Source organism: Phocoena phocoena, chromosome 9 (genome assembly GCF_963924675.1).
Source record: "Phocoena phocoena chromosome 9, mPhoPho1.1, whole genome shotgun sequence".
Classification (NCBI taxonomy): Eukaryota; Metazoa; Chordata; class Mammalia; order Artiodactyla; family Phocoenidae; genus Phocoena; species Phocoena phocoena.
The window spans coordinates 96,588,969-96,608,116 of record NC_089227.1 but is presented as its reverse complement, the minus strand read 5'-3'; the positions used below and the strand labels follow the sequence as shown (position 1 = coordinate 96,608,116).

The window sequence follows — 19,148 nt, the reverse complement described above, 5'->3', positions numbered from 1 at the left end:
TGGACTTGTTTTAAATTTCCCATTGGTAAAAACAGAATGTTGAACTTTCTCGCCCTCTCCTTTGTGCTTTTTCTGTAAATGAAATTGGAAGTCCTCCCTTTACTGAAAAAGAATATTCAAAATTTGAGGAGAGGAAGAAACAAATATTTTCCAAGTTGGTTGAAAAGACTATATCCTAAGTCTTTAAGTCTCTACAGTCAGGGATTTGGAAATTCCAAACTGTGAAAATAAATATCTAATACATATATTCTACCAATGTCAGACAGAAAGTGATGAATAAAGTCACCTGGCCTGACTCAGGCTGGCTACAAGGCAGGGCCTAGACATGGCCCAAGGGCTCTCCTGAGCCCCAGGGAAAAGAATGACAAGAATTCACTAGGAACTATTGACAGGGCCTTAGAATATGTCTCAGAATATAATTTTCCAGTAGCCAACTTTCTCCGTCATTTTTATGATCCTATCATTTCCAATTCCTACCTTCACGTAGCAAAACATAAATGTTAATTTTGCCTGGGCCTTTGCAAGGCAAGTACATAGCTTTTTTTTTTTTTTTAAATAAACAAATTTATTTTTAAAAAATACCTGAATTATTAGTTCCTCATAAGCTCACCAGCATGGGAAGGACTCTTCTAAACCCCTTCCGTGTTTGCAGACACATGGATGTACCCACAGACACAGACCATACGAGTTCCCATGTTTCTAAGCATAAAACATAGTATGCTGTACGTATAACTTCGTAAATAGTACTTTTCTCTTAATAATGACTTAACGAATGGATGTCACTCCGTACAAAGCAGCTCCAATCACCATCATGATATGTGCTTCTTTTTCTGCACATGCACATGTTTTCCTGGGAAAATGCTTTAGTATAAATAAAGTTGCTTTCTAAAAATGTTTACTTATAAGTGTTTTCTACCTTCAGAGAGATTATAAAACCCTTCAGGACAGAGCCCCTGTCTCCAAAGTCTTTACTCCAGGGCTTACCACAGTGATCTATTTTCAAAAGACCCTCAAATGTTTCCACTGACAATGAAAAAAAATGTCTATAAACAATTTCAGCTGAACCTCCAAAAATCCTGAGCACTGATTTTCAGGGTCTTAAAATAATATCACTGTTTGATTTCCCAGCTTTCTAGCTATTTGGATAGTCACATTCAAAAATGAAAAAAAAAAAACTGTCAAATTTCTTTTTATACTTTCCATCACATTTCAGAAAACAAGCTTTATACCATCTGCCCATATGCCTGACAAGTTACAGTAAAAATGTTTATGCTTTTGGATATGTTCCTCGTGCCCACAAGCTCTCTAATTTGCAAATGTTGTGGTTTTTCAGAAACATTTGTAAGGTAATTGAATACCTACTACATTGTAAAACAAGCTCTCCTAAATAGATTAATTATTTTACACTGCTTGAATAATTTCTCCCTTACTTTTTAACACGAGCATACTTTTAAAATAAATGACTCACGTACTAACATCGCTGTGTGTAGAGTATAGCCGTACTTATGCTGTTATATAACAAATGATAAATCTAATTAATATAAATGATATAGGCATTACTTCTTTCAATTAAGTCTTTCTTAATATATTTGAACCATACTGTTATCTCACTTTTTGACCATTTACATGTGGTATTATGTGAAAATTAAATAAGATACCTTTGCTAATTATTCCAAGTGTGTCAGCTTCCCAAGTAAATTATGAAATAAATGTCTGAGGCAATTACACATAATTTTGCAATATCTACATAGTCTAATCTAGTATTATAGAAGCTATATAATAAATATTGAATGCATTAAAAAATAACAAAATTACTAAGATTAATCAACCATTGTGTGCCAGTCACTCCATATCCTGTATTTAATCCTTCTAGCAAGACTTTCATGAAGGTACTGCTATTTCATCATTTTAAATATTAGAAACCTGAGGCTCAAAAATTTCGATAATTTGTCCTTGGTCACTGAAGAACTAAGCCAACAACCAAACCCAGTCTTTCTGACATGAAAGTCTGTGCTAATAACCACTATAAGATATCTTCCAAAAGAATATGTAGATTCTTTTAAAGAAACATTCACACTTTTACCAAATCCATGTCAACACATTTCAGCAGGTATCCAGTAGAAAAATAATTTTCAGCAATGACTACAGAACATTTTATGACAGTGATCTTTATTTTAGGAGCTTCTAGGATAAAGATACCCTTTTATAGTAAAGGACTATTTATTTCACATATTTAAGGAGATTTAGCTTTGACAATAGAGACCTCTTACCATAGATAATAAACAGAGTCAGGAACCCTGCCATAGAGAAGACCCATAGTATCTGAAACTCATGGGCGGTGAATACATACATAAATATATAAATAAATAAACACATACATACATACAACACCCACATATAGTATTCTGATTTTTATTTGCTTCAGTGAAGTCTGCCTAGCCAAATCTGCCGTTTTACATTAAATCAAGGTAGATTCCAACTACTTCTAGTTCATATAATCAATTAACGACTTAGAAAAACAAAACAGCAAAACAGAAACAGATTCAATTTTCCATAATATTTAAAGACTGAATATACTTTAAAATGGCAATTAAGAAAAACCTTATCCCCACACACCCTACATCCAAATCTATGCTGAGCATTCTATGTGTAGTAATGTATATACTTTTTTTTTAACATCTTTATTGGTGTATAATTGCTTTACAATGTTGTGTTAGTTTCTGCTTTATAACAAAGTGAACCAGCTATATGCACAGGTATATCCCATATCTCCTCCCTCTTGCGTCTCCCTCCCTCCCACCCTCTCTATCCCACCCCTCTAGGTGGACACAAAGCACCGAGCTGATCTCCCTGTGCTATGCAGCTGTTTCCCACTAGCTATCTATTTTACATTTGGTAGTGTATACGTGTCATTGCCACTCTCTCACTTCATCCCAGCTTACCCTTCCCCCTCTCCGTGTCCTCAAGTCCATTCTCTACGTCTGCGTCTTTATTCCTGCCCTGCCCCTAGATTCTTCAGAACCTTTTTTTTTTTTTTTGGATTCCATATGTATGTGTTATTGGCAGATAGCGAAGTTCATTCCTAGAGTGTAAGATTTTCTTTTTTAAAAAAAATTATATATAACTCACATATAACACCATATTAGTTTCCGGCATACAACATACTGATGAGATAGTTGTATATAGTATGAAATTCTCACCACACCAAATCTCGTTAACATCAATCACCACACAGGTACAGAACTTGTTTTCTTGTGATAAGAACTTTTAAGAGCTACTCTCTTAGCAACTTTCAAATATGCGACACGGTGTTATTAACTAGGGTCACCACGCTGCGCATCACATCCCCAGGACTTATGTATTCTATAACTGGAAGTTTGTACCTTTTGACCCCCTTCACCCATTTTGCCTTTGTCCTCAACTCCCCACCTCTGGCCACCACCAGTCAATTCTCTGTAACCACGTGCTTGATTTATTAATATATTGTTTTTTAGGTTTCACATATAAGTGAGATTATGGTGTTTCTCTTCCTCTGACTTATCTCACTTAGCATTATGTCCTTTAGGTCCACCCATGTGTCATAAATGGCAAGATTTCAATCTTTTTATGGCTAAATAATATTCCAATATATCTTTGATATATATATCACATCTTCTTTACCCATTCACCATTCAATGAACACTTAAGTTGATTCCATAACTTGGCTATTGTAAATAATACTGCAGGGCATATATCTTTTCAAATTAGTCTTTTCGTTTTCTTCAGGTAAACACCCAGAAGTGGAATTACTAAATCATATGTCAATTTTTTTTTTTTTTTTTGCGGTACGCGGGCCTCTCACTGTTGTGGCCTCTCCCTTTGCGGAGCACAGGCTCCGGACGCACAGGCTCAGCTGCCATGGCTCACGGGCCCAGCCTCTCCACGGCATGTGCAATCTTCCCGGACCGGGGCACGAACCCGCGTCCCCTGCCTCGGCAGGCGGACACTCAACCACTGCGCCACCAGGGAAGCTCTGGTAATTCAATTTTTAATTTTTTGAGGAACATCCATAGGGGTTTCCATAGTAACTGCACAGATTTACATTCCTACCAACAGTGAACAAAAGTTCCCTTTTCTTCACATCCTCACCAACACTTGTTAGTTCTTGTCCTTTTGATAATAGCCATCCTAACAGGTGTGAGGTGATGTCTCATTGCCCTTTTGATTTGCATTTCCCTGATGATTAGTGTTGCTGAGCATCTTTTCATGTACTTGTTGGCTGTTTGTCCTCTTCAGGAAAGTATTTATTCAGATCTTTTGCCCATTTTTAATCAGACGGTTTGGTTTTTTTGCTATTGAGTTGTATAAGTTCTTTATATATTTTGAATATTAACCCCTTATTGGATACAGTAGTCCCGCCCCTTAACCACAGGGTATACATTCTAAGACCCCCAGTGGATGCCTAAAACCATCGATAGTACCGAACCCTATATATACTATGTATTTTTCCTATATATATATATACCTAAGGTTTAATTTATAAATCAGGCATAGTAAAAGATTAACAGTAACTAATAATAAAACAATTATAACAATATACTGTAATAAAGGGTTCATAACTTTTGCAATTTGAGGTGCAACATAAAAATTAGAATGAATTTCTTTTTCCTTCTTCACAATTTCACGGATAGAAGACTCATTATTACCGTAGGTTTTAGCAACCTCGGCATATTTTCTTTCCTCAGTAAGTTGAAAACGTTCACCTTTTGACTTAAAGGAAGCAGGTTATGGCTTATCTCTGGCATATCCGAACTACCAGCATTGCTACTGTTGCACTTTGGGGCCATTATTAAGTAAAATAAGGGCTACTTGAACGCAAGCACTGCCACAGTCAATACAGTGAATTGAAAACCGGGACAGTCAATCTGATAACCAGGTTGGCTACTAAGTGATTAAGGAGCAGGATATGCTGGACAAAGGGATGATTCATGGCCTGGGCAGGACAGAGCAGGATGGCACGAAATTTCATCAAGCTACTCAGAATGGTGCCCTATGTAAAAGTTACCAATTGCTTATTTGTAGAATTTTCCATTTAGTATTTTCAGACTGCAGTTGACCTTGGTTCACTGAAACCTTGGAAAGTGAAACCGTGGATAAGGAGGGACTACTGCATATGGTTTTCATATATCTTCTCCCATTCTGTAGGTTGCCTTTTCACTTTGTTGATGGTTTTCTTTGTCGTGATGAATCTTTTTTGTCATCCCACGTACTTATTTTGCTTTTGTTACCTTTGCTTTTGGTGTCTGATCTAAAAAAGCATCACCAAGATCAATGTCAAGGAGCTTACTACCTATGTTTTCTTCTAGGAGTTTTATAGTTTCACGTTGCACATTCAACTCTTTAATCCATTTTGAGTTGATTTTGGCATATGGTGTAAGACAGTGGTCCAGTTTCATCCTTTTGCATATGGCTGTGCAGTTTCCCAAACACAATTTATTGAAAAGAATGTACATTCCCCATCATATGTTCTTGGCTCCTTTGTCATAAATTAATTGACTTGGCTGATAGTCAAGTTCATTCACAGAGGGTAAGGTTTTCTTAATGCTTTTTTTTTTTGCGGTACACGGGCCTCTCACTGTTGTGGCCTCTCCCGTTGTGGAGCACAGGCTCCGGACGCGCAGGCTCAGCGGCCGTGGCTCACGGGCCCAGCCGCTCTGCGGCACGTGGGATCTTCCCAGACCGGGGCACGAACCCGTGTCCCCTCCATCGGCAGGCGGACTCTCAACCACTGCGCCACCAGGGAAGCCCCTTAATGCTTATGTTTAACAAAACTGGTAAAATATATATTATTCTCTTATTAAAGATAATAAATGCTTATTCTCTATATTTTGTCCAGCAAAGATTTATTTTCTCTCTACTTGCTGATAAACTATTAAACAGTGTCATTTACTCTTTCAAAGCTTTATTTTTGTCATATGTTTTACAAAAGACTTGTTCCAAAATCACTAGATACCTCCCCATCAGGGGGAGGTCCAAACTTGGCCAATGTGGGAATTGCATAGTTGTCCTCTTCTGCTTGGAACATTCTTCCTCTCTTCTTTTCTTGTGTAGTTTCTTCCCATTCTTTAGGCTCCAATTAAAAGATGTTACAAAAATAATAAAATAAAATAAATAAAAATGTGCAGTTACAATACATTTTAAATTCCAAAACTTATGTTTTGGGTGATGATATAATCTCTGTAAAACTGAAATACTTCAGATCATTGTATACAATAATTATATAACATTAAACCATGTTTCCATGATATGAAGACTACTCAAATTGCAGTAATATTTTCCTAATATACTTTGGGCAAAGAACAGATAATAAACTGAAATTCAAGACTATGTTGTCTTTCACTTTGAGCAAATAGATGTAAATTAGCCTTTAAAGTAATGTCAAAAGCCCTGTTACTTTTAACTGACAGTCCTCTGAAATACTTATCTGTTTCTTTTTTTTTTCTTTTTTTGATTCATACAGACAGGTCAGTTTCAAGGCAGTATTTTTATAATACGAGGATTACTCCTTACAGAGAACTTTATTGCAACGACTATTACGTTAAAATTATATTATTTCTGATTACAATGCTTTTAGCTATAAGAATACAACTAAGGAAAGAAATCCTTACTTGTTGCTATATCCTAGCTATTTGCACAATTTATACACAGAACTAACCCATCAATTCAATTCCATTATATTTAACAATGCTTATATACCTAGAAATGTTATAGGTAATCTGGGGGATATAAATAAATATATATCATAGTATTTTCTTTTAATTGATATATTAATTAGCTATTTACAAAAATAGTGACAATTAAAATTGTATTTAATCAGACTTTATGATATCTGTCTTCAAATCCTTTATGGCAGTAGAATATGGGGTAGATATTAAGCTTTTATTACCTTAAAGCCCAGCTAGAACTAATGTCAGGAGTTTATGAAAATGTAGAATTTTGTGTTAGTATATGGGATAACTTGACAAAAGAACTGTATAAATGTGAAATCAGTAAGCTTTAAATTTTTTGAGCATCCTTCTGCTTTGAGTATTCTAAAAGGGAGGTAATGGACTAATTTTATATGATAATTCAACGCAACTAGTACACTACCTAATATAGTAAAAGATGTTTATTGAAATCTAGTTCTTTTGATACAACTACACCCTTAAATCTATTAATCTAAGAACAAAATGTAGGCTGTGTCTGTGCAAACTGCAGGCTAAGAGAAATGGGAGTAACCTGGACTTCCCTGGTGGCACAGTGGTTAAGAATCAGCCTGGGAATGCAGGGCACACGGGTTCAATCCCTGGTCCGGGAAGATCCCACATGCCGCAGAGCAACTAAGCCTGTGGGCCACAACTACTGAGCCTGAGCTCTAGAGCCCATGAGCCATAGCGCTTAGAGCCCATGAAGCCCCAGCGCCTACAGCCTGTGCTCCACAACAAGAGAAGCCACTGCAATGAGAAGCCCGTGCACCGCTGCGAAGAGTAGCCCCCGCTCGCCGCAACTAGAGAAAGCCCACATGCAGCAATGAAGACCCAATGCAGCCAAAACTAAATAAATTTATTTTTTAAAAAAAGAAATGGGAGTAACTTGTGTTATGAGTAGGCAGTGCTAGGGTATCACTGTAAAGGATATAAATTTTGAAACAGATTTTGCTGGATGGTCAACTTTGAAAAGGCAAGGCTGGAGGATATTTTTAAGGATGTGGTGCATCATATACAAAGTTTCAAATGTAGGGATGAAAAGAGTTAATTCAAAATATAAACACATGGAATATAAGCGCCTACTTTTTGTATTCATCAAAGGATATTTTTGCTATATTAAAAATCAAAATGAAATTCACTGACATTCTATAGCAACTTTGACAATATCAACTAATATGCTGGATTAATACACACTAAATATATGTAATTATCAAGTTTCCCTGCAACTACCTCTATCATTTACAAGATTTTTTTGACAATTTAAGTACTCTTAAAGTACCTGTTAGGCACAGTAATTACTTTGTTGACATCTGTCTTCAATTTGCATGCAGATTACAGGTATTTCTTTGAAAAAACGTGTTTTGAAAAGGGCAGTCATGCTTGGCTTTTAACGAGTCTGATCAACCATACGGCTTAAGAGAAGTACAGAAAATGCTACAAAATAGAGCCATGTAGGAAAAGGGTTGGAGAAGTTGTAGAGCTTTCACAGCATGGTTTCATTATTTCCCTTGAAATGGTAGATTAATATTCATCTATAAACAATGACAAACAAGTATCTGTGTTTTATCATTGAAAATAACTTTTCTTGCCTTCCTTTAGTGTCAGCAATTTGGGTCATTTCTCACTCCAATATCAGATAATTGAAGATAACTTGCATTATTTTTCATCACTCCATCCCTTTTAAGTTCAAATAGCAGAGAAACTGCTTACTATCAGCTTGATATCTTGCCTGCAATTAGACCAAATCACCACAGGGAGGTGATGGTACCGCTAATCTGCTCCAAAGTTCTGAGGTTTGGGCCATATATTAGATTTTTCTAAATCAGCATGTATATAATAGGAAAAGGCATTTCGGGAGGGAACAGAATGTAAGAAGGCATAAGAGAAATGTGATTAGAAACAGCATGTTGTATTAGAGAAGTTGCAAGGATTTCAGTATGGCAAGGTTATGGGGTGCAAATGTTGGGTTAGGGGGAGATTATATTAAAGGGACAGACAAGAACCAGAGAAGTGAAGCACGGTGCCAAGATCTGTGATTTACAAAAGGATTTCTGGCATAGATATCCATGATAAACTAGACGAGAAACATGAAGAGCAAGGAGACATACTAGGAGGCTACTAAATTAATGCTGGAGGGAAATGCTGAAAATCTTAACCATAGCTGTGGTGACGGGGATGGAGAGAAGGGAATAGATACTAGGGATATTTTAGCACTAGAACTGACAACTATTTTTGAGACAAATATTTTCCCACTGCCATTAAAGTAAAATAAGTTTTCCTCTTGACAAGACTCTCAAGAAAAATTTTACGGTTTAGACATCATGTGAAATTGATACTCAAAACAATGGTTATAGATTACACAGGTATCATCTTTTAACCTTCAGTAATGGCAATAATATTTACAGTTCTGGATACAGACTGCAAAATTTCCTGAGAACCAGTTTAAAACAGCTTTTATTCCTATCTGACAAAGCATTTTAACAAATATTTTCCATAGATTTAAGTAAATATTTTCACCACATGATTATTATAATTATGCTAATAGTACCCAAAAGATAGAATTGCATCGTAAAATCACTTTATTATGAAGAGGTAGAACATAAACAACATTGTCTGCATTATTATTTAATGTTATCATTGAAATTTAAACATCATGATAACAGGTTTCTTTCCCCTATAACTCTATACAAGAAGGTAATTAACCCTTAAAATATTGCCTAGATGCAAGCTGAACGTCAGTATTAGAGAACTAGAAATCAATGACGTACTATTTCACTCATCCAGCGGCACTACGGTTAAGAGCACCGGCTGTAGGGATAGACCATATGGGTAGCCTGGGCAAGGTACTTCATTTTTCTGTCTGCCTCAGTTTTCTTACCTGCAGACTGAGGCATTGTTGTAAGGACTAAATGAGTGAATACATCTAAAGAGTAGTGCCTGACCTGAAGTCTGCAATCCACAAATATGGATATTCATATCAACTGGCAACAATTTTAAAGCATAATAAAGTCTATTGATGCCTGAAGTTCTGGAAAAGGGCACTAACTGATTGGTGCTGAAAACGTAATGTTATTACAGATTTCTAGAACTCAATCAGGAAACATTTATTAGAGAAAAGATATATATTTTTTAAATTTTTTTTTTTTTTTTTTTTTTTTTGCTGCATTGGGTCTTCGTTGCTGCGCACGGGCTTTCTCTAGTTGCAGCGAGTGGGGGCTACTCTTCATTGTGGTGCGCGGGCTTCTCATTGCGGTGGCTTCTCTTGTTGCCGAGCACGGGCTCTAGGCACACAGGTTTCAGTAGTTGTGGCATGCGGGCTCAGAAGCTGGGGCTCATGGGCTCTAGAGTGAAGGCTCAGTAGTTGTGGCACACAGGCTTAGTTGCTCTGCGGCATGTGGGATCTTCCCCAACCAGGGATAGAACCCATGTCCCCTGAGCTGGCCAGCGGATTCTTAACCACTGTGCCATCAGGGAAGTCCAAGAAAAGATACGTACTTTTTGATCAAGCACCCCAGTCTTGGACGTCAATTCCACACAAATAAACCCATCAGTATGTAAATATCTGACAGAGGCTGCTTATTTTTGCATTCTTAATAGTAGAAGCAATGTAAATACCCAATGATGACACACTGATATTTTTGACACAGTATTATCTTTGTCAACTGACATAATAAAATGGTTATTCTTAATTCCATACTCCAGACAGCCAAAAAGCATAGCAAACAATACTAGCATCTGCTTTAAACTAGCCATGAGGAACTTACCTGCTACTGTCAAGATATCTGAGTAAAACTTACATATACTACAGATGTGCATGAAGATGAAATTGTATTCTTGGAGATTTCATCACTACCAGTAAAAACCTCTTCTACTGTAAGGCAGACATAAATTCTTCTAAATATTCTTTTCACATGATAACATTTAATATTAATCATGTGATTTAACTAACAATGAGTGTATTTTCTCACTAACAAAAGTCAGCTGAAAAACCTCCGGTGATGATACCATACATGGCATAAGTAAAAAATAAAGTTTTATTTTATAGATCAAGTCTCATGAGATTGTATGTGGTTGTCTGGTAGATTGTGTCAAGAAGGATTTGATTCTGTGGCCATATTTAGACTCACTGAGAAAAAAATGATAGATTAGCAACATTTGCCTTGATGGTGGCATCAAACTCATGTCTTATTGTGACTACAGGCAGGTAGGGAGAAACAAAAAGTCTGGATCACGTTTTCTTAGATCAGTTGACATTAAAAACATTACACTAATAGCATATTCATTTAATCACCTGAAAAAACTGATATTCATATATGATTTTCCGGACATTATTTTTGTTTGAATCAAAAATTTTTCAAATAACTACGTACATTCTATAAATTTCAAGCTTAAATTTATTAACAAGTAAGTAATTTAATGAAGAACAGGTCATTGTTCATGTGTAATTAACACATTTTAAACAAGCGATACCCCTAAAATATGCTAAAATTTGGCCACATTACATAATTAGGCTGATTTTTTTTCATGTAGTTCTTCCGTTCATATATTTTGTCCAATATCCGAAAAGTATCTATAGAGTATATGAAGGTAAATATTTACTTATAAGGTTGTTTAATAACGTGGTTCCCATTAAGTAAGAGACGAATGCCTAGAAAAATGAGTTAACAGAGAGATGCATTTTAAGCAATATACAATTTATGTTAGTTCACAATAAGCATTTGAGTCTGTATGATTTACAAGTAATAATAAGCACCTTCCATTTTAAGAGAATATTCTTACAGATAAATGTATTCTTTGGCAAACCATGGTATTTCACCACATAATAAACTGTTTTGTTAATTCAGAGTACAGGTATTTACTTTGCCCATGTATTCCTTTTAAACAAGACTATATCTTACAGAAAAACCCAAACAAACTTTTTGGCCAACCCAATATAATTGAATGACTTAGCTGACATTGTTATAGTGGCTGGTAGAAAATTAGGGGTCAAGGCCAAATGTGTCTTTTTATGTCCTAACATGACTCTAACTGCATAGAAGTGAGCAAATCCTTGTTGAATTTAATTAAGCTTTATGTAACTTGATTCCAATGTAGATGCACCACACAAGACCGCAGCAGGGAGCCTGACTTTGAAGGCTAACCTTTATCACCATTTTCTATGATACGCATTGATCACTAAGACCACCAACCCACGGCAACAAAGCCAGGGTGAAAGTACTGGAAAAGGGAAGAAGAACCTTACATATCTTTGGGGATAATTTTTCCTGGTAAAAAATATTCTCTGGAACTAATTTTACCTCCTTCCTAAATATGAAAACATTAAAGAATATATCACTATGTATGTTTATGAAAGCATTTCAAACAGATGTAAATCACAAGGATAACTTAGACTATGGCCCTCGTGAGCTTGCCGGTACTTTTCAGCACTTTTACAGTATACCACAAATGGGATCTCTTCAGCAAGCAAGCTCAGAGCCAACGAATACATCTTTATTTCCAGATTTCCTACTATCAGGGGAGGTTTTAAAATCTGGATGCTATTAAAAAAAAATAATCAGTTACTTCAAGCTATTATTATGAATAGTCTACCCCAAAAATGAACTAAGTAAGAGTTTAACAAGCTCTTTTTCAAAATTTACAATTAAGGAAATTATCAACTTGGTCTGCAAAATGCAAACGCTTCCTTTTTTTTTTTTGAATAATTGACCCAACCCTTCATAATTGTGCAGTAGGAACACGAACAGCAAGTAACTACCAACTCAAGGCATGTTAAATTCACCTGATGCTTAAATGGACAACATGGAATTGAATGTGTAGCCGCTAACATCCATAACCAAGATGTGTTTATAATGGTAATGTTATTAACCATAGATAAAGAAATGCTTTTTTAAATGTCTCTCTAAAATAAATATCACTAATAGGACCATGCAGATATGAATAATGAATGAATGAAGAGAAGGGCTTGATGGTCATAGTTTAAGTAAATTCTCCAACTCAACCTCAAAGGGGAAAAAACAAGTCTTATTTCACTGCTGGTTTTTAACCACATTCATCTAGTTCAATACTAAATAATTTGGGGGTTTGATAGGGGAAAATAAACAGCCCTCTTTTCTCTCCCTGAGTTCTCAATCAGAAAAGAAGCCACAGACGGAGAGCAAATATCACCCTTTACACAGTAATGGCTAATACAGAGGAAAAGTACTTCAATGCGTGGCAACCTCGGGATGCAACAACCTTAATTCTGAAATTAAACAGACCTTCTAGCCATAGGAAGAGTTGAACATCATAAGGCTCCTCATATTATCACGGAAGTTATTGCAGAAGCATAGCCTACTCTTGTATGTCTTTTAGTAGAATCTATACCTTCTGCAGGCAGCCTGGAGGGAAGAAGGAGGAAGGGCTCAGCTCAACTAGGTCCTTCTCCCAAAGTCACCTAACAGGTAAATCACCCTACCTAACCTGGGGTGGAATTCGAACCGAATACCATTCACTGGAACAGTAGAGATAGAAGCTAAGAATGTTACAAGTGCAGTTTTCTCCACATAACAGAGAAGGAGGTTGTGCCTCAAAATCCCAACAACATCTTTAGTTGGTCAGAACTATAACAGACAGGTTCTCTAGATCCCAGGAGATGGGAAGATGCAATGTTTTAACTGAGCACCCTGTTAAGAAGTAGTCTCTTTTAAGTTTCTCATTTGAAAAGTTAAAGCCTACCTAAAGATCATTTCATCATTATTCTTACATAGTAAAATGGCAAAAATAGACACATGATTTCTTCCAGCAGCCAAATATGGGATGAATATAGAAATATAATTTATTTTTCTACAAGCTACTTATCTTAAAATATGTATTTCTCTAGAAAACTGATAACATTCCATTTCAGATATAGATATAAATATAGCACTCACTTTATTTCCATAACACTGTATTTGTGAGGCTTAAATTATTATGTGCTCTGTTGTTTAACTTAGTACACAGTGATGAATGATAAAATAAAGCACTTCTCAAATCAATTAGATATGGGAAAACTTTGAAATTACACATTTATTTCTTTATCCCATCAATATCAATCACTACAGAGAGGCAACATGCAGAAGTTGGTTCTCTATATGTTTAATATTTTTAAGGAAATCACCCACTGGATTTGAAGTAAGAATCTCTCCCTATTCTGTACAACATTTACAAGAAATAAAATCTACTTTAAAAAAGAGAAGCAAGCCAAGGGGAGGTACATCAAATTCTTTTTATGTTTCAATCATGAAAAGGATACATCAAACAAGAAGACTTACTAGTCCACTTTTAAATACTTATTAAGATTTTCTCTGGAAGAATTTATAATTAAGGGAAGTGATTTAAAATCTCAAAGAAGTTACAGACCTTGAAATGTCCTGCCAATTAGAATAGAAAAAAATATTAGAAGTGTGATTTTTAAATATATATGATGCACATCAAATAACTTTGATGTTATTTATCTAAAGATAATATGCTATATGTTTATACCTGTATAAAAGTTAATAAAAACTATTTTGAACTTGTGGATTCATTTTTTTACCTACTTTTTCCATGTATTGATGTTACAGGAGAAAACTTAGACAAAGATCCCTGTTTCCTGAATATCAGTGCCTACAATGAAATCAGGATTATATATTTCTCTCTAGTGAGTAAATAATACTTTTCATTAGTTTGCATTAGGTAAAATAATGTACTGCCTCTTATCAATAAATAAATTTTGCTAGCCTAAAGCACTTTTTAAGTTAAATTCATTTTATTAAAACAAACTCATTACTATGTACAAGATCAGTATAAACTAATAGTATTTGCTTTTATATTTACTTATATATTTTATATTTAATTCAACTATTTGAAAGATACCATTTTAAGGGTGGTATATGAATAAAAGAGAAAATAGAAATATATACTATTGTTTTGATATTGTTGGTTTATTTACTTGAAATACTTGCACAAAAAGACCTATCTATAAACTTGCAAGCAACTTAAACCCCTTGAAAGACTTGTTAGCAAATATATAAATATACACATATTTTACATATAATAAATATATATCTATATTAAATATTATATCTCTCTATATTACACAATATATATTTAAAGGATTTTACCATATGTATGTATATGTATATTTTTATACACATTTGTACTTATATATGTAAAAACATATTTGTTACAAAGTATTGGAGCACGCTTCTCAAATGTGACAGTCAGTGAAATTATAGTTTAATGGCTATATAAAATAATGTAAAGTGACTTTTACCAGAAAGCACTGTTTAAGCCAAAATTTAGTAAACTTTGAGAACAAATTAAATTCCCTAAATGTTAGCTCAAGCTCATCATTTAGAACTGTACTGTCAGGGTCTTTCAAATATGTTCAAATAATGCAACCCCCTAAGAGTAAAATATTCCACTTAAACTTTACATATGTGCCCTGTACATATACATTTACAAGAAGGGAGGCTCTACGATTCCATGGGCTCAGCAGCAGCTCATTTCCACTATCTGCCAAGAAATTAAATTCCACTTCTACTTCATCCTAGAGATAAGCTTCTTTAAGGTTTATTTTAGTTTAGTTACAAAATAGATAGTATTAACAGGAACAGCATATGCATATATAGTTCAATAACAGAGAAGAAGAAATAAGCCAGAAACCAATGTATATCTGAAATGGTATTGTTATCAAATTTAAAAATATTACCTGCATCTTCAAAAAATGTCCATCATATTAAAAAGTTATTTAGGGACTGAAAGTCTTAGCATAGTCATCATATTTTAAAAATGGGTACCAAATAAAAACATTACTTTTAGGCTACTTTTTATCTTGTGATGACCTCTCCTGGTTGAGTTGTTCATTATCTTACTTTCATGTAGTTACCATTTTTTCTCTCCTTTGGATGCTTTTAATATTAAGAATTTAACTATCAAACTTCTTCAGAGCTGCATATACTATAAATACAATTTTTCATTAAGGGTAGAAGTATAAATTTAAAGTACTGAGTACGTGGAGCTCATTCTAATCAGTAAAATCAATATCATTCTTATTTATTTAATTCATCTCTAGGATGGGGGCAACTTTGAGTTTTGGTCACAATTTAGATTCAAATGAAAGAAAAAGTCATATTAATTAAGCCATTACACGTTTTCAACAATGAGGAATAAGAGCTAAATAAATAATCTGAATAATTGAACATAACTGTTAACTATCTTAAAAGTAATGGTCTCTGCTCTTCCCTCTTCCCCTGTGGCCAAATTCTAAGTTGTAAGAACTAAGAATATATTTCAGAAATAACAACCTTTCCATTCTTAAAATATACTAAGCCAATGACTGAAGGTAAGCCATTCTTGACACAGGGTGAATTTTTCAGATTGATTCATTATAATTAAAGTCTACAGAAAGATCAGGAAAAACTCTGGCTGTGAGGGCCTTCAATCCGTGAACACAGTAAATTGAATGTATAATGAGCTTATTTTCTGAGGAAAGTGTCAATTAGTTCTATATAACCAGACCTTGACATGGAAACTGAAATTTCATCAGAATAGTTTTCTCAGAATCTAGTAACATGTTTATGTAAATATGAATACCGAGCATTAATAGCTGCACAACTTATATTTAAATCTATAAAACTGACATCAAATATTAATAACACATCATGTTTTTGAGGTTTAATCTACTTTGGAAAAAACTATAAAAATTCGTTTCAAGTTCATTACAAACTTCGATTACCAGTTAGTGGCTTCTCTATCTTTAAATGCAAGGAAAGAGAACCAAGTACTCTACTTCGGAGAATATGTCAAACAGTAATACTGGTTCATCATATGATAATATCATTTAGTAGATCCTTTAGCACAACTTATGAAGTCCTTTTTCAACGTTTATTCTTATCAATATTTACACACTGGGATAAGAGCATTCATATTAACATACGGACAAAGATGCATTAATGAATCCCAGGATATGATAGACAGAAATAGTACTACTTCATATATGAATACTGGAAAACACTAAACTTTTTTTCCTGCATGGAAAACGCTTATTTTGAAACTCTAAAATCTCCATGATGATTCTTTAACAAGTCGTCCATTCTCAGAAACAAGTATGTCTTATGAATATTACCCTAAGATTCCTACAGGCTATCTTTCTAGTATTTAACTCTTTCTGAACCAAAGGAGCGCTCATGCATTTCCTCTCTAGATGCCCAATACGCACTTCTAAAGCAATGCAGACGATGGGCTGGAATCTTCCATTTCTTTCTACTCTTTCTAACCTCGTGAACAAATGAACAATCTTTTCTAGAAAAACTAGCCAAAACACACAGAGATAAACATATTTAACAGCATCATTTTTTCTGAGAACTCTTTTAAGAAATCTGTTCATTACTGCATTAATGCTATTTTGCACTGACTGTCCCAAGTCCTAGACTGCATTGCACTTAGCTGCCAGAGAATTAAAGCAATTTCAGCTACAATACTGGATTCACTGTCTTCCATTTTAATAAGCAAATACTAAACGGTCATTAACTTGGGGCTGGGGTGAGGGGGCGCGAACAGAAGTCCATAGGAGCCCAAAAGACGCTCCTTTTTCACTCCCATAGGCATGCTTATTTAAGTTAAAACCATAAATAAAAATAAGAAACTTATTTTTGCCATGTTTTCACTTTTCATTCACTGACCTACCTAAGCAAAAGGCAATGAACTTCCTCTACACAAACACACCAAAGTAGAAGAATAACTCCTAAGACGCTGTCCCCGACACTAATGACTCTAACCAAGCAGTTGCCAACCAATCTCCACGACCAGAAACAACTTTCTAGAAACATCACCAGCTTCAAAAACCCTCTCCCCGCAACCCGGAGCGCGGGGTTTGGAGTGTCCCCTGCTGCAGTGGCCGCAAGTGCGTGACAGAGGAGCCACACACACACATCAGGCTGCGACACCTCAGAAGGCACCTCCGAGTTGGTACCCTGGGGTGGAACATCAATGCGGCACTGAAACTGCTCCAGCGCAGAGCGAGCTCGCGGGAGGGCTACTTACGGGACGTGGCGGGAGCCGTCCAGGCTCTGCAGAGGATGCTGCCGACCAGCCAGAGGGAAAGCGCTGCCCCGCAGCCGGCTCCCCGAGCCACCGGCATCCTTCGCCTCCTGGCTCGCGGTACTCCAAAGGCTCGCTGCGGAGAGATGCCGTCAGTCTCTCCGAGGGGTTCTCGGAGGGAGATGGGCCGTCCTCCGGCACGACCGAAAGCCAAGCCCCTCCTACTTCCTCTTTTCTCCCCTCACCCGCTCCGGGCTCCAGTCCTGCGGGGCTGGGAGCAGCAGGGCGGTCGCAGCCTTCGTCTTCCCTCCGCGCGGGTCTTGCCTCTTGCTCTGTGAACCAACGCCAGGGGGAAGAATTCAAACCGAGAAGGAAAGGGAGGGGGGAGCAGAGGAGGGGACACCTACCCCGCCCTCTCCCTCTCGGGAAAAAAAGAAAAAAAATCACCAGGGGACGAGGCGGAAAACCAGAAGAGCGGAAGATGCAGAAGGAGCAGGGAGCACGCCGGGGACGGCGGTGCTGAGGTCGCCACTGCGGGCGAGCGCTCCCCCGGCCGCTGGGCAGCGTGACTCGGAGGGGTTTCCAGTCGCCTACCAGCACACATGGAGCGACTGTGCGCGGAGCGGAGCACGCAGCCGGGCCGGCGGAGGGGCGGGCGCACGCACGGCCTCAGCGCGGCGCGGCGCGGGGCAGCATCTCCCAGGCGGTGCAGCGCGAGCAGCGGCGGCCGCGGCCGGAGGGCTGGAAACGCCGCCGCCAGCAGCGCCTGGGAAGCCGGGCGGCGGACGAGGCGGGGGAAAACCCTCCCTCCTCTCCCCCTCTCCAGGCCCCTCCCTGGCTCCTCCTTCGCCGCCGCCTGCTTCTCCTTACCTTACCCCTCTGGCTGTCACAAACCTTCCGCCCTGCCCTCGCCTCGCTGGGAAAAGGAGAGAGGAGGAACCCAGGGGCCCGGGTCCCCCAGCTGGGGCGCGGGCCGAGGAGGGAGGCGCGCGCCTCTCCCCGGGCGGGAGGCGGTGCTGAAGTTGGGAATTCGCAGTGTGATCTTGGAACCCGGCTCCAACCCTGACTGCCCCCCACCCAGCTGCAGGAAACACAACCCCTTCGCTCGGATGCCTTCTTCTCCTGGCTCTCCTCCCCTTCAGATAGAGATGGTACAGGCCCCGGGAGCTCCGGCCCCCCGGGAACTAGAATCAGGCTTCGGACTGGCAGGTCTTCCGAGTGGTCCTAACACCAAGTGACGGAGCTGAACATCCCGACTGGAGCAGCAGGGACTGCAGACGCCGCTAATGCAGATGTTTTCAATAAGTAATTAATTCATACTCAGTACACATGCACACGTACACCCAACGCTCGCTGCAGCCGGGAAAACTCCATTCAGGCAAA

General features: G+C 37.4%; 1 protein-coding gene across 1 annotated transcript in view; it reads right to left on the bottom strand.

Moving 5' to 3' along the window:
• The window catches only part of CNTNAP2 (contactin associated protein 2), a 2,069,520-nt gene extending 2,051,223 nt beyond the window's left edge, over positions 1 to 18,297 (bottom strand). The window contains exon 1 of the mRNA XM_065883648.1: positions 17,769 to 18,297. Coding sequence (XP_065739720.1) covers positions 17,769 to 17,865 — 97 coding nt within the window. The 5' untranslated portion in view covers positions 17,866 to 18,297. The remainder of the gene's footprint in view (positions 1 to 17,768) is intronic.
• Positions 18,298 to 19,148: the final 851 nt, after the last annotated feature.